The sequence below is a fragment of the Gopherus evgoodei genome, unplaced genomic scaffold, assembly GCF_007399415.2.
Source record: "Gopherus evgoodei ecotype Sinaloan lineage unplaced genomic scaffold, rGopEvg1_v1.p scaffold_73_arrow_ctg1, whole genome shotgun sequence".
Classification (NCBI taxonomy): domain Eukaryota; kingdom Metazoa; phylum Chordata; order Testudines; family Testudinidae; genus Gopherus; species Gopherus evgoodei.
In genome coordinates, this window is record NW_022060094.1 from 60,209 (window position 1) to 76,633 (window position 16,425).

The 16,425-nt window shown below is 44.8% G+C and overlaps 1 protein-coding gene and 1 pseudogene across 1 annotated transcript; both read right to left on the reverse strand.

The window, feature by feature from the left end:
- Window positions 1-1,720: 1,720 nt before the first annotated feature.
- On the reverse strand, window positions 1,721-9,991 carry LOC115643844 (annotated as a pseudogene).
- A 4,982-nt stretch (window positions 9,992-14,973) lies between these two features.
- LOC115643852 (olfactory receptor 6C76-like) lies at window positions 14,974-16,356 on the reverse strand. Its single transcript, XM_030547852.1, has one exon. It carries the CDS (start codon window positions 15,919-15,921, stop codon window positions 14,974-14,976), a length of 948 nt encoding a protein of 315 aa, XP_030403712.1. The 5' UTR covers window positions 15,922-16,356.
- Window positions 16,357-16,425: the final 69 nt, after the last annotated feature.

Here is a 16,425-nt window from a genome sequence, read left to right on the forward strand (position 1 = left end):
ATGGATTTTGGTGTCATAGCATGTCAGTGAGGGACTGTGACTTTTTTCACACTCTTAGCCCACATAGCTATTGGGCAAAATTTGCAGTGTAAACCAGACCTTCCACAGTCTTTCTCATCTAAAGATATGAAATGACTTTACAGATGGAAAAAGGTTGGGAGGTTTTGTTTTGTTTTTTGAAGGTGGTTAACTCCCAATGGGAGATGGACACCTACATCTCTTTGGCTCCCATGAAAATCCAAGCCTCAGCCTTTGAGGGAGTTAGGCAATAGGGAATGTTCAATTCACCCACTACTAATATGCACCCATATCAGGGATGGAGCATCAAATGAAACATGGCAGAGGCCTTTACAGGCCTGTGGACTCTTGCTCCCATGAGTGAAGGGATTCACGTGCATTGGCAGGAGGGGAGAGGATGTAAATCAATCCAACAATTACTTATGGCCATGATTCTTAAAGGGGCATAAAGGAGTTCATTCAAAAATCAATGGGAGTTGGATGCCTAACTCCCTTAGGCTCCCTCGGAAATCAGAGCCCACATGCTTAAGTAGTTGAAGGACTGGCCCAAAATTTCATTGTTTTAGTCAGATGTATATCATAGAATCATAGAAATGTCAGGCTGTAAGGGACCTTGAGAGGTCATCAAGTCCAGCCCCCTGTGCTGAGGCAGGACCAACTGAACCTAGACCAGACCTGACATGTGCCTGTCCAACCTGTTCTTAAAAACCTCCAGTGATGGGGATTCCACAACTTCCCTTAGAAGACTGTTCCAGAGCCAGGGGCGACTCCAGGCACCAGCATGCCAAGCGTGTGCTTGGGGCGGCAAGCCATGAGGGGCTCTCTGCCGGTCGCCGCGAGGGCGGCAGACAGGGTGCTTTCAGCGGCATGCCTGAGGAGGGTCCTCTGGTCCCACAGTTTCAGCAGACCTCCCGCAGGCTGCCGCTGAATCCGTGGGACCGGGAACCTCCTGCAGGCAAGCTGCCGAAGGCCCCTGTCCAGAGCTCAACTCCCCTGAGAGTTAGAAAGCTTCTCCTAATAGCTAACCTAAATCTCCCTTGCTGCAGATTAAGTCCATTGCTGCTTCTCCTACCTTCAGGGGGCATGAAGAACATTTGATCCCTGTCATCTTTAGATGAGTCATTAATATATTTGAAGTCTGTTATCAGGTACCCAATCAGTCTTCTTTTCTCAAGACTAAACGTGCCCACCTTTTTTCACCTTTCCACATAAGTCAGGTTTGCTAAACCTTTTATCATTTGTGTTACTCTCAGCTGCACTCTCTCCGATTTGTCCACGTCTTTCATAAATATGTGAAACACATTCAAGGCCACACAGCAACAAACAGTATGTTTATAAATTAAGGTTAATTGTAATGTTCTACTGTTGGATCCTTTCTTAAACCTTCCTAGTGATTAACCTCCACATTTAATAACATTTAGCACTCTATAAAAGCTTTCATTCACAGATATGAAAGCTCTTGGCAATAGTCCCGGGGATTCAACTCTGCTGCTCCAAATCCTAGACCCATTCCCCTGCAAGAGTCATCAAATGTAACCTAGGATCCTGACTCTCAGTGTCCCCCTTCTCTAACCACTAAAACCCACTCCCTTCCCAGAAAGCAGAATAGAACCCAGGAGTCCTGACTCCCAGAACCCATATGTTCTAACTTACTACATCCCATTAATGGAAGTAGATACCGATGCCAGTATTCTTGATTCTCTTAGAAGAACATTTTCCTCACAAGGACATTTCTCATGGCTCTCTTCACATCCTTGTTCCTCAGAGTATAGATCAATGGGTTTAACATGAGGGTGATGATGTTGTACAGCAGATAGATTAACTTGTTATTATCCAGTGAGTAGCTAGACAGAGGTCTGACATAGGTGAAGATAGTAGAGCAGGACTGCAGTGAGATGTGACACACAGGTGGAGAAGGCCTTGCTCCTCCCCTCAGGGGAATGTATCTTCAGTATCCTTGAAACAATGTACCCATATGAAAGTCCAGTGCACATGGTGGGGCTCCACCCCAAGAAGATGCTGGAGACCAGTATCATGGTGATATTGAGTGAGATGTCTCCACAGGAAAGAGCCAGCAGTGGTGGGGTATCACAGTAGAAGAAGTTGATCCTGTTGGCCTCACAGAAGGGCAGGTGAATAGTGAGGAATGTGTGCAAGGCTGCATTGAGTGCACCACTAAGCCAGGAGACTGACACCAGCAGAACACAAAACTTCCTGTTCATGAGCAGCGTGTAGCGCAGGGGTTTGCATATGGCCATGTAGCGGTCATACGCCATGGTGGCCAGCAACATGCACTCAGCACCCACAAAAAAGAGGAAGAAGTAGAGTTGTGTTGCACACCTTGCATAGGAGATACTGCTCCTGCATGAGACAAGGTGCACCAGCATCTGGGGGACAGCGGTGGTGGTCAGGCAGACTTCTAGGAGGGAGAGGTTTCCCAGGAAGAAGTACATTGGGGTTTGGAGACATGGTTCCACCAAGGAGAGGTAGATGATGAGCATGTTCCCCAAGATGGTGAAGATGTAGATGATGGAGATAACCCAAGACAGTAGGAAATGTAACCCCTGAATATTATGAAATCCAAGAAGGATGAATTCAGTTGGTGTGGTTTGATTCTCTATGACCACATCTTCACCTGGCTGCAGCAGAGAGGAGAATGGTCTACAAACAAGGGAAAAGGAGTTATGAGACAAGAATTTGCATATTTCAGTTTGGTCACTGGCAGAACCAGGAGTCTAGAATTTCTTCCTACTAATCCTCTCTAACCATTAGATCCCATTTCCCTCTCAGATCCAGGAAAGGAGACTAGACATCCTGATTCCTTGACCCTGATCTGAACCCTAGAACCTGCTTGCTTTCTGGAGCTTGTATTAGACCCCAGGAATGTCACTGCTAGAGCATGCACCATTCCCAGGGCTGAAGAATGCTCGTGGCTCCTAGACCTCACTGCTCTAACCACTACAATACACTCCCTCCCAGAGCCTGCAATACAATCCATGAGACCTGTCTCAAGCCCCCTGTGCTCATCCACTAGACCCCCCTCACCTGCCAAAACTTGGAATAGAAACCAGGAGTGCTGGCTCCCAACCTCTGCTTCTCTAACCAATAGACCCTACTCACCTGTCATAGTTGAGAATAGAACCTAGGAGTCCTGATTCTGAGTCTCCCAGATCACTAAACAGCAGAGCTCACTCCCTTTCTGAGCTCAGGATAGAACTCAAGAATCCTTCCCTCATTGGTAGATCACATGCCATTATGAGTACCTGAAGGGGGACATAGGAAAGCTCCTGATTCACCATCTTTGCTTTAACTCTTAGATAGCAGTCTTTCCCTTAGCCAGGACTAGTGCTTGTGTATTGGAGAAAGTTTGTCCTTCAATGGACCATATCAAACATATTCAAGTGATAAATAAAGGATTTTAATCTTCATGGACTGTAACTCTAGTCCTATAGTCAGAGGCATGGTACTGTGAAAACAGTGACAGTGGAGAGAAAGATTATTACCACTAGCTAGTAAAATATAAAAACAATCTAATCTTCATTTCTTTAGCTGCTATACATTTCCAGATTGCATTCAAAATAAACATTTTAAAATAAGATAAAAGGATAAGTATGAAATGTATGTACCTGTCAAAGACGTAGTAGGTTACAATGTCTTTCTACTAAAGAGCCAGATTCTACCCTCCACAACTGTAAATTTCAATTAACTCAGATTAAGAGAGAGAGAGAGATGCATGTAGATGAAGAGTGAATAATTTGGTGAGATAGAATGATGAGGAGTGTAACTTATTTTTAATTAATCAAATATACAAAATATGCAATCATTTTATTCTTTCTTTAACTACTTGATATTTCCACCATGCAAAGTATGGCAGTCCTCTTGTAATTGGGATCCATTTGTTTTCAGTTTAGCTAAATGACGAAAATTGCCGTTTCTCATGATTGCATATATGAAATCCACATGCCCCTCAATGGCGTGGAAGGTTAATACAAGGCTTTACAGAAAAGCCATATTTTGCCTCCACAACACTGGAAAGTTTTGAATATTCCAACAGAGAGACAAATGGTCAGATAGATAGAGACAGAAAGAAACACACAAAAAGAGAAGCAGGAAAATAATATTATGACAAGGGCTTGCTACCCACCTGATTCTGATAGATTCAATACTGGCTGTGAGACAGAGATGATGGTGATGGTGAAGATGATGATTGTGAATGCTTTTATTAAAAGCATTATTAAAAGATAGTGGTAAAATATAGAATCACCCTATGTTTTATTTTGATCTATTTTATGTTTCTGTATTTTAGTTGAAGACTGGGATATGGATGTGGTGTGAACAGAAACACCAGACTCCATTTGCCTTAGCAGAGAACTAGAGAATGCCCTATTGCCATAAGATCCACAAATTATTAACTTTGTCGTACGGTCTATCCTAGGCTGCTCTGGAAATTGGAGGACCAAGAAGTCTATGATTTCAAGTCACCTCCACAGCTGATCAAGCTTCAGTAGCATACCACCACCTTTCCCCATTCCAAATTGACTCCTTTCTCTCTTTCAGGAAGAACCACATATGCTTTAGGGAGTCAATAGGACTTATTTGTACCCGGTGATGTGTGACTAAATTATGACATGTAGATATAATAGTGTGAGGTGCTTTACAAAATTTTTAATTAGGAGTGAACTGGAGCCTAGAGAATTTAGTCTTGCAGGAAGGGAGTAATGCCCTCAAATGGAATTTAGCCATGATAGCAGAAAGAATTTGGCAAAGTTATAAGCAACTGAAAACAGTGGTGTAATGGGGTTGGGGTTCTCACCCCTAGTGAAGGCCCTTGGTCTAGTGTGTGCAGGCTTGCACTTTCTCTCCCTGTAGCCCTCCTTGGGCTCAGGTCCTTAATTAGTTCTGTAATCTATCAATGGTCTTGGCCTTGGTGTTGAGCCGTACTCCCAGGGGATTTCCATAGAAGGCAATGTCCTTGCCCTCTCTGGGTGCTTCAGGCCCCATTTCTCTTGCTGGGCCACTAAGGAATTCCATTCCACTTCTGGGGTGCCTCAAAATCCAGGCTACTACTCCCCCAGTGGCTAATGGGGGTGGGAGGACTCAGGCCTGCCCACTACTCTGGGTCCCAGCCCAGGGACCCTGTTGATAGCAGCCGTTCACTGTGTCCCTTTATCTAAGTCATACTGCTGCTTTAATTCCTTGGGCCACTTCCCTACAGCCCCGCGCCTTCTTGACCTCTACCTCAGGACCTTGTCTGAATAGTGTCCCAGCTACCAGCCTAGAGTTCCTTCTCATTCCCTCAGCCAGGCACACACCATCCACACTCCAACAGTTCCAGCAAGGAATGGACACATTCTGGCCCTGCAGTTCTTCTTTTACAAGCCTGCTGGGCCCTCATTGGCTGTGGCCCACATAGCCCTTCTAGACAGCTTGGAGAATCCTCCCCACTGCCTTTTTCAGGGGCAGGGTGTGGCAAGGCCATGAGATATTGAGCAGGGGGGCAGTTTGTAAAAGGGCAAATTCTTCTGTTGACCTAGCTACTATTTCTCAGATAGGTAGATTCACTACATCAATGGATAAACTCATTCCAGCGACAAAGTAAGTGTCTATGCAATAGCAACACTGCTGTGTGGCTGTAGTATTGACATGTGCAAATCTTCATTGGAGCAGGGAGTGAAACCTGGGTCTCGGGAGAATGCATTAGCCAATAGGCTATAGAGTTATTCCCACTCTCTCTATACCTTCTCGGATTCTACACAGCTAATTTCTAGGACATTCTCCTGGGATACTCGCATTTCACTCCCTGCTCCAATGAAGATTTCAGTACATACACAGAATAGAACAGCTTCAACAAAGGAGATTGAGAGACACCTCTGAGCACACCTACCAGATTAGAACCCCAAAGTGAGATAGTTGAGGGAGCACCAAGTTTGTAAATGCCACTGGGGAGTTGGCATGAGTCAGGGCTGAGCTGCCTAGTGGTGTCAATAATTTGATGGCTTCCCACAAGCAAAAATGTAGGCACCTCTGGGACTTTACTGGTGGAAACGTAGGCACCTGAGGACATTAGGCAACTATCGGGAGGGGTTTCATGACTGTTAATAGTGTCTAAATGTTGGCCTTAGGAACCTAAGTTAGGAAGTAAGGCACCTAAATCCCCCGGTGAAGATAGCCCTATGTCTACATTTAGAGGGTGTGGTTGCAAAGAAAACCTAGCAAATATGACCTGAGTGAAACCCCTGTGGCAATGTCTGCCTGAGTATGCAGAGAGCCTGAAACAAAGGCTTGGAAATGTGAAATGCCTCATTTATTACAATGGGTGTTGTTACAACCTGGCCCTGCCCTCCCCCTGGTCAGGCATCAGTCTTTTGTACTCAGACCCAGATTATGGTTCCCATGTGATTCTAACCCCTTTTGATCTAGATAGTGACTGGTCACTGTCCTTAGCTCTGGGTCTCTTTCAGGCATATTGCCAGGTGAAGACCTCATGCATGACACCCTTCTTGGGCAGTGGGAGTCTGCAATCCACCTGTCTTAGACCACAAAACAACTGACTCATTTCTCCCGCCCACCAGTTCCTTATACCCATTCCCCCTCACCTGGAAGTGAGACCCCAGACAAATCCTTTAGTGACAATGCAGCAGGAAAGCAAGAAACACAAACACTTTACAACACAACGCCAGAGGTACAGAACTTAGGAGAACAACATCCTCAAAGCACCCCTCTCAGTCTGATCTCACTACCCTTGGTTCTGGTCAGCATCCTTAAGTGATGCTGAGTCTCACAGCCACATCCTGTTTCCAGGTGCTTTTGCTGAGGGAAATTCCCAGCTCCAAATCCTACCCCTGTTTGATTCTGTGTAGAGAGTCAATCAAAGTCTGCAGCCCTGCCAGCAGAAAACCCATTGTTCCAGGATAGAAGAATCAGTACACATTGATGGCCAGTGATGGATCTTTCCCTGTGAGTGATTTCCAAGGCATCCTGCACTCTAGCAGGGGCACCAGTGCTCAGAAAGATTGATGCTGTCAGGATGGGCCACTTTTCACTAGCATCTGGATGTTCTAAACCAACAAGGAGGTTATAATGGAAAACAAAGGTCTCAGTGAAGGTGACAATCACAAAATTGCCAAAGCACACAGGCTTGCAATGTCACCAGACCTGTACAAACCTAACTCTGCATTCACAAATTCTTTGTGAGTGAATTTCCCAGGTGTTTTTATTTTTGTTTGTTTTTTTTAACAGAAAATGCTGTTGGTAGGAGATTAGAAGTCATTTAGACAGTTGTAGTTGTCAGACATTCATAGAAATGTAGGGCTGAGTGGGACCTCGAGAGGTCATCAAGTCCAGCCCTCTGTGCTAAGACAGGAACAAGTAAACCTGGAGCAGCCCTGCTAGGTGTTGTCCAACCTGCTCTTGAAAGCTCCAATAATGGGAATTCCACAACCTCCCTTGGAAGCCTGGTCCAGAATTTAACTGCCCTTCTAGTTAGAAAGATTTTCCTAATCTATAACCTACATCTCCCCTGCTACAGATTAAGCCCATTGCTTCTTGTTTTATCTTCAATGGACATGGAGAACAATTTATCACCATCCTCTTTATATCAGCCCTTAACATACTTGAAGACTGTTGTCAGGTCCCACCTCAGCCTCCTTTTCTTAAGACTAAACAGGCCAAGTTTTTTTAACCTTTCTTCCTGTCAGGTTTTTGAACCCTTTGATCATTTTTGTTGCTCTCCTCCAGACCATTGCTGCTCGGGGGGCAAGTGTGGCAATTTGCCCCAGGCCCCGGGCCCCACAGGGGCCCCCACGAGAATATAGTATTCTATAGTATTGCACCTTTTTTTATGGAAGGGGACCCTGAAATTGCTTTGCCCCAGGCCCCCCGAAACCTCTGGGTGGCCCTGCTCCAGACTCTCTCCAATTTGTCCACATCTTTCCTAAAACGTGGATGTAATAAAATACAGACCAGGCTTTAAATGTGACCTGCCCTTCTGGATGCTTCCTGAGTAAGCTGTCCCTTTCTGAGACCCTTCTCCAGCCCCAGGAGTGAACCCCTTCCATGTGGCCAGTTCATGCCTCTACTTCTCTCTGGGGTGGGATCCAGAAATCCAGCCACACTCCAAAGGGGTTGCCAGTTTCCCCCTTCATGGGTGCCAATCCCATTACTTCTCAGGTCCAGACATTTTTGGACTCTGCCAAAGTTCCCCGTTGGGACCCTGTGGTCAGGAATAATTTTTAGTGACACAGAAACAGGAGTATTTGTCCAAAAAATGCACAGTGCTTAGAGAAGCAGATTTTTAAAATAACAAAAAACCCATTGTCTTCCTTATGTTTGACATTCCCCTCCAGCCCCTGGGTCTGGACCCTTGGTGTCTCCTGTTCTCTCTGGGCACCAAGTTACAGCTTGACCACTGCAGTTCCTGGCTCTCACTCTGTCTATCTTCACCCTGTTGGCTCTGGGTCTTTTTGTCAGGTTCCAGCAGAGCCAATCACTTCCTTTTTAACCCTTCAGGGTCTTTTGATCTCAGCCCTAGCCTTAGGAAGAGTAAAACATCCTAACATTGATGGTGCCAGCCAGACTGGTTCTTCCCCCAGTTGATGACTCAGCCCATTGTTGTCTTAACCATCTGAAGTGGGTACCTCAGAGGCTGAATTACCCTTCATGGATTCCTTAACAGCACACTTTATAACCTCCTTTGCTTTAACATTACACTGTCGTAGAATCACAGAAGATCTCAGAAGGTCATCTAGTCCATCCTCCTGCTCAAAGCAGGACCACTCCCCAGACAGATTTTTGCCCCAGATCCCTGAATACCCCCCTCAAGGATTGAACTTACAACTGTGGGTTTAGCAAGCTCATGTTCAGACCACTGAGCTATCCCCCCCCGAGTCAGATGCCAATATAGAACTAAAAAGGGAAACCAAATTATACATCATATTGTTAAGCAATAATACAGACATTTTCCGACTTTGTGACACCTCCTAAGTTGAGACACTTCAATGGGGCTCAATGATCAGAAAAAAAACAACTGTATTTATGAGAACAAAGAAATGTTACTCCTGGTCAAGAATTTCCTCAGAGCCTCCTTGACTTCTTTGTTCCTCAGACTGTATATGACTGGGTTGAATGTTGGAATAATGATCATGTACAACAGGGTGAGGGCTCGATCGGTGTCCACAGAGACATTGGAACTGGGCCTCATGTAGGTGATAAAGGCGCTGCAGTAGAATAAGATGACTGTGATTAGGTGTGAGGAGCAAGCGGAGAAAGCTTTGTGTCTTCCCTCTCCTGAGTGCATCTTCAGAATGGTGCAGATGATGCTTGCATAGGAGGTGATGATTTAGATTAAGGGGACTATTGTAAACACCATAGTGAGAAAGGAAATAATGGCATTGATGATCGATGTGTCTGTGCTCACCAGCCTAAGAAGTGGGAGGACGTCGCAGAAGAAGTGGTTGATTTTATTCGGCCCATGGAAGAGTAACGTGAATATGGTTGCCGTTTGCTCACATGCTACCAACTTACCCACGATCCACACCATAGCTGCCAAGCTTAGGGTGACCTTTCTGCTCATGATGAGTGAGTAACGCATGGGGTTGCATATGGCAACTTACCGGTCATAGGACATAACAGTCAGCAGGCCACACTCTGTGCTGCCAAAGAAAATGTAGAAGTACATTTGGACTGCACAGCCCAGGAAAGAGATAGCCTGCTTCTGTGACAGGAGGTTGGTCAAGGTCTTAGGGACAACCACTGAAGTGTAGCAGATCTCTAAGACTGACAAGTTCCTGAGGAAGAAATACATGGGGATGTGGAGGCCCAGGTCAGCAACTGTGACAGTGATGATGAGGCCATTGCCTATCAGTGTGAAGAGGTAGATGAGTAAGATGAGGACAAAAAGAAGGGGCTGCAGATGCTGGAGGTCTGAGAAGCCCAGAAAGACAAACTCTGTCACTGCTGTTAGGTTTTCTTCCATAGCTCGGTTCTGTTGAGACCATATAGGTATTTAGATCCCTCTCAGGGGTTTGCATGGTATCTCATAATAGATAGAAAGATAAATTAGATAGAATAACAGTTACACAATCAGCTTCACCCCATCCCCTTTCCCATCTCTCTATGTTCACACAGCTCAGGTGTTCTATCCCTTGGATCTTACTCATCTCTAGTTGGCGATTCTGACACCCTGTCCCACACTCACCTCAGGAAGGGACATTGGTAGCTACTGTGTCCACTCCAGAGGGGCAGTTGGGCCACACCTGAGCAGTGCTGCGACCCCGTGCACTTGGTCACAATGCCTGGAGTGGAGGGCTGGGTACAGCCCCGCAGGACAGGCACTGCAGGAGTCACCACTGCAGGGTGTCATGGACACACACAAAAAGTCATGAACAGATGGGAAAATCACAGTGTTTGTGACTTCTTTCCCATTGTGACAGACATGCAGCCCTACGAATGATTATTAAAGAGCACCTCCACATGTGTTCCTACTTCCCTACCTCACACAGTGCCATCCCATTAATAAGAATGAGATACCAGAGTGTTGAGAGAATAAACACTAGACAAACCAACAACAAACAGCCCAGACACTTCACTGCCAGCTAATGTGGTTAGATTTACCTCTCACATTACTGGAACACAGCTGGACTAATTTCTGTTTTTCTTGACAGATAAGATTCTCCAGTGTGTCTGTGGGACTCTCAAATCTGGGTGAGATGAGAGAGAATCCTGTAGATGAATATATTTTAGGTGTCATTGAAAATGACATTGCAAATAGATAGAGTCGACAGGCAGATAGATGAGTGGTTCAATACTATTAGTTACCTTTATAGAAAGACATTATGCATAATACCTTTGATAAGACAGAGAGAACGAAATTAAGAACAATTCTGTAAATTTGATAGAGTGATTAGATGAGAGAGAGAGAGAGAGAGAGAGAGAGAGAGAGAGAGAGAGAGAGAGAGTGAAAGAGGTTGTCTATTTTTCCTTCAATTCTGGAGATAATTTAGGTGTTGATAGCTTCATAAAATGAACTTGGGGTCATAATAGTAAAGAAGGAAAATGCCTCAGACTGTCCCACAAATACCTTACTCTGAACAGTCAAACCTTCCCACTTCTGAGCAGTTCCATCATTTCTGAAACTGACTTATCTTGACTGAGAAGCTTCTCTGCTAGTGAATCTCAGACATCAATCCTTTCTGTACTGTTCAGTGACTACTGGGATAAAATCCCAAGGGTTCTTTCTAACTATGGGTGCCTGAGAGAATTTTTAATTGTATTCTATTTGTAAGCACTTTGATCAATGAAATCAACTCAGCAATAAAGAAACTACCATTAAATTCAGAGATGGTCCAATCCAAATTGCAATGTCAATTGTACTTGTTGATCAAGGTCAGAATATTGGTCAACTCTCAGTTCTCCAAGCATTTACATGATTAAGATGTGTTTGTTGCAATAAGGGTCTGAGACCTTAGCTCCTAGACAATTTATATAAGCTTTTCAGGAACAGGCTCCTGAAGGACATGTAACAAGGATGTATAAACTGTATTTACAAATCTCACAAACAAATATAACTGATAGGTAGGCCAAAAGCTTTTAGCACTAATTGCCAGTGATCTCAACAGCATAGATCTTGGCAGAACTGACGTGAGGTCTGTCTAGTCTTTAAGGAGATATGGTGTTCACTTCATCATGATCTCAACATCCAACTGGGAACAAATTGCCCCCATCCCCTACCCCCTGTTGGCACTCTCAGGATGGAGCTGAGAACTCACTGGACCATGGGTAGTTATTAACTCCCCTCTTATCCCTAGAGTGACTTTTTAAAGACAGAGTTGAGGCACACTGGTCGAGAGTGTGTGTAGGGAAATTCACAGTGCCGTTTCCATGCTGTGATAGATCTACAGAAAGCCAAGGACAGCATCCTCCAGGGATGTCAGCTCTTCCCACCATTAATTTCTAAATCTCCAGTTCAGATCTATCTCCTGGCAGATGTGACTCCAATTTGTTACCACATGATGTCTGCTTGTTGTCTCATGTGACATGTATGCAGTGGTTTTCAGACCAGCTCCCAGCAGACAAGTCTCCATGTCTAAAATGCATTCACCAACAGCCTTGGAAATAATTTGCAAACTTCTTGGTAAGTTCATCGCGGCAGCCAAGGGCTAGTGGCGAAATTCACTCCAGTGTCATTCCCATTGGGGGTAACTTTCAGTGTAAACTGGACAATCATCTCCTTATGCTCCTTTGAAAATCCTGGCCTAAACCTGCAAAGGCCTTGAGTGGTGCACAGGCCTTGAGTGTATTTGACATGGAAGTGTCATGGACATTGAACTAGCCTGGGACACATGGATGCAGGCTCCCCAAGGCAGGGCTGAAGCAGGTTAGTGGGACAGTGTGCTGGAACTGTCAGTACTTCAGCCATAGCCTGAGCTGTTTGATGGGTCACTGGAGGAACTCTGTCCTCCTGTGCAGAGTTGCAATATTGCCTTTTTTTATAAGATTTTTCTTCACCTTCCTCTGAGACATCAGATCTTTGAAATTGACAAAGTTATGACACTGATGGCAACAATCTCAGCCTTTAGAGACAATCTTTTCTTGACCGTGATTTTCGCCAATCATGATTATTAAGAAGAGGTGATATATGAATAATAAAACCTCTGATTTATAAATATGTTTGTGAATAACATAGTAAGGACACTTCTCCAATGACCTGAGAGAAGTCTGTTCCAAGAAGATTGACTGTTTATAGCAGGTAGCTGAGCATCAGCTTTTCTGGGTTCAATTCCTAGCTCTGGGAGAGGAGTGGGTGTAGCAATTAAACTATGTTGGGTGGGCGGCTTGGGGGCAGATGGGAGTCAAGATTTTTAGAGAACAGGGCACATCAGGGAGCTGGTTCTGAGTATGTATGTATTTCATAATCTCTCTCCTCCTTCCTGTGGAGGCCAACTGTCTTCTTTAACTGACAGCTCTTCAGAGAAGGGACCAAATTTTCAATTATACCATTATTATGGGCAGATCAATAGATCCCCTGTCCTGTTTGGATCATCTGAGCATGGATATCACTCCCTACATGGTTGTAGACTTGCATTTTCAAAGGATCCTAGTGGATTTAGGCCCCAAAATGCAATTCAAAACCAAGGGGAGTTGAGTGACTGACAGTCTCAGCCTTTAATATTTTAGCCATATCATCAAGGTCTACAAAAATGACCGAATGACCATAGACTGGTGGACAGAGTCTGTGACTGGTTTCATTCCCCTGAAGAAAGTCTCAGTTTTCAACAGACTGGGAAGGACTAAAGAAAGAGATTCTTTTTTCTGGGACATGATTCCATTAAAACATGAAGGCGAAGATTCACAATCATCCAACTCCTATTGACTTTGAATGGCATTTGGGAGCTTCCTCAATTAGAATTTTGTGAAATTCCAAGTGGGCTGTCAATGTAGTTATGGAATACACATCTTGTACACTTTGACAAATTTCTTCACACCCATCTCGTCAAACTTTTCACACTCTAGATGTCAAAACTGGTTCTCACTCCTCAGTGCTGGTTGGTCAGGGGGCAGTGCTAAGAGACTTGATCAGGGCAGTGCTATGGGGCATGATGTAGGTCCTGCACCTAATGAGCATCTGCTCTGGGGCACAGGCAGGAACTTTTGGTGGTAGTTCCTCCTCTCCCCTTGACGAATCAGCACTGAAATCCAGAAATCACAATTGTGAATATCTCCTGAAACCACGCTTCCCAGGGCATGCATTATGAGTGTTTGGTTTTATCTTCAGCCCCCATGACACCTTCTACATCCTGCCCACACTCTCATTTGTCTGTGGGTCTCAGTCTAGGGCTCCATGCAGGTCCCATGGGAACCTGAACCAATTGGTGGGGCCTTGTGGTCAGTGGGGCCCTCAAACCCCAGACCAAACTGAGAAAGTATCTAGTTCAAAATCCTGACCTCTAGTCTGTCAAGTGTTGACAACTTTTGCATGCCCAATCTATTTTGAAAATCACCACCTGAATAGATAGAGTCAATAGGTAAATAGATGAGTCATTTATTTCAATGACAAGTATCAGAGAGGTAGCCATGTTAGTCTGGATCTGTAAAAAGCGACAAAGAGTTCTGTGGCATTTTATAGATTAACAGACGTATTGGAGCATAAGCTTTCATGAGTGAATACTCACATGCACCTAACAAAGTGAGTTTTCACCCACGAAAGCTTATGCTCCAATATGTCTGTTAGTCTATAAGGTGCCACAGGACTCTTTGTCGCATATTTTGTTGAGTTAGCTTGAGAGAGATAATGATGCACAGTCCATTTCACCATGATTGCACCATCACACTGACACAATACGTGTACCCCATATTCACTCCTACATAACTGTCATTTAATTCATAGTCTTTAGTATTTATTATTCATATTTCAGGATCAGCTAGGATCCCCAGTAATAGACCAAGACAACATGGGCTAGATTCACAAAGGGACATAGATGTTCCATTGCTGATTATTGAAGCAGCTGACTTTTAGTACCTAGAAATTCACAGGGTTTCACAAAGCCTCAGTTTATGCACTCGGCTCCCTATACAATGAAAGGGGAAAGATAGGCACCTAAAAATGGGATTCACAAAAGCCAGCATGCTCAGGGGTTCCTCATGTAGGCTAGCCAATGGGAGATTCCAAGGAGGTGCCTATCTGTCAACTGTGAACACTTTCCTGGGGTAAGGCACCAAAGATGTTTTTCGCAAGAGGCCTGGGGAGTGAGAAGGATGCCTGATTCATGACTCTTAGCTCAGCCATTTGGGTACTCAACTAGGAGGCAAAAGATCCAGCTTCAATTTCGCCCTCTGCCTTAGGAGAAAAAGGATTTGAACAGAGAACTACCACTTCTTAGGAGAGTACTATAACTTAGAAGAGTACTATAACTATTACTCTTGTTTAATTTCCCCTTCTTTTCCCCTCACAAAACCCATTCAGAAATTAATATGCTTCCTTGAAAAGTTCATGCTTCTCTTCAAGGCTGCCCTCACGGAATCTTTCATCTGCTGGTTCCTCATGCTGAAGATGAAGGGGCTCATGAGAGGGGTCACCACTGTGTTGAGCAGGGCCACCAGCTTGTTGAGCGAGATGTCGCTGCCCGAAGGCTGGACATACATGAAGATGCAGCTGCCATAGCCCATGGTGATGATGATGAAGTGGGAGGAGCAGGTGGAGAAAGCCTTGTTGAGTCCTGAGTGGGATGTTGTCCTGAAGATGGTGGCAACAATATAAGTGCAGGACACCACTGTCAGGATCAAGAAGCCCAGCAGGATGGCGGAGGAGGTCATGAAACTCAGCAGCTCCACAAAGCTCGTGTCCACACAGGACAGCTTGACCAAGGCCAAGCCGTCGCAGAAGAAGTGGTCAATCTGGTTGGCATTGCAGAAGAGCAGGGTGAAGACCAGGATGGTGGGGATGATGGTGGCCAGGAACCCCGTTGCCCACGACCCCACCACGAGCTGGAAGCAGAGCTTAGCATTCATGACCATGGTGTAGCACAGTGGGTTGCAGATGGCCACATAGCAGTTATAGGACATAATGGCCAGCAGGACAAACTCACTGCAGTCCAGAAGGGAGTAGAAGTAGCACTGAGTGATACAAGCCAGGTAGGAGATGGACCTGTCACCTGTCAGAAAGCTGGCAATCACCTTGGGTAGGACAGAAGATGTAAAAAGGATCTCCAAACAGGAGAGGTTCCAGAGGAAGAAGTTCATGGGGCTATGGAGGTGACGGTCTGAGTGGATGATGGCAATGATCATGATATTGGCAGACAAGATAAGCAAGTAAGAGGCCAGGAAGCCAACAGCAATTAGGAATTCCAGATGGCGGAGGTAGAGGAAGCCAATGAGGATGAATTTGGTTATGGTGGTTTGGTTTCGCATGGCTACATTGGATCTATCTGTCAGGGGTAGAGGGAGGATGGAGGGAATAGGGAACAATGTGTCAGATGAACAGGAGAAAAGAAAAGTAGAAAAACAGAAGAGTAGACAAGAGGAAAGAAAAGATCAGAAGAGAACATAAAAGGAAAAGGAAGAGAGATAAGGAGGAAAAAAATGATAAACTGTAGAGGAGGAAAGCAAGGATGAAACAAGAAAAGTGAAGAAGACAAAAGAACAATACCTCAAATAAAAATTTACCCTGTGGGCAATGGGTGAGATGGGAAGAACAACAAGTCAATGTGAGCAGGGAAGGGAAGACAATGAGAAGAGGAAACAAATGACAAACAGAAGCGGAAAGAAAAGTGGAGGAGAGAAAAGCCCCCAAAATAAAGAAGAGCAGAGCTGGATGGAATTGTTTCCCTGGGCAAATTTTTTATTTTTTTCAGTGTGGGGAAGAGAGAGGAAGAAAAAAGAAAAGTTTTCAGCTGAAAACTCTTCAAAATTTCT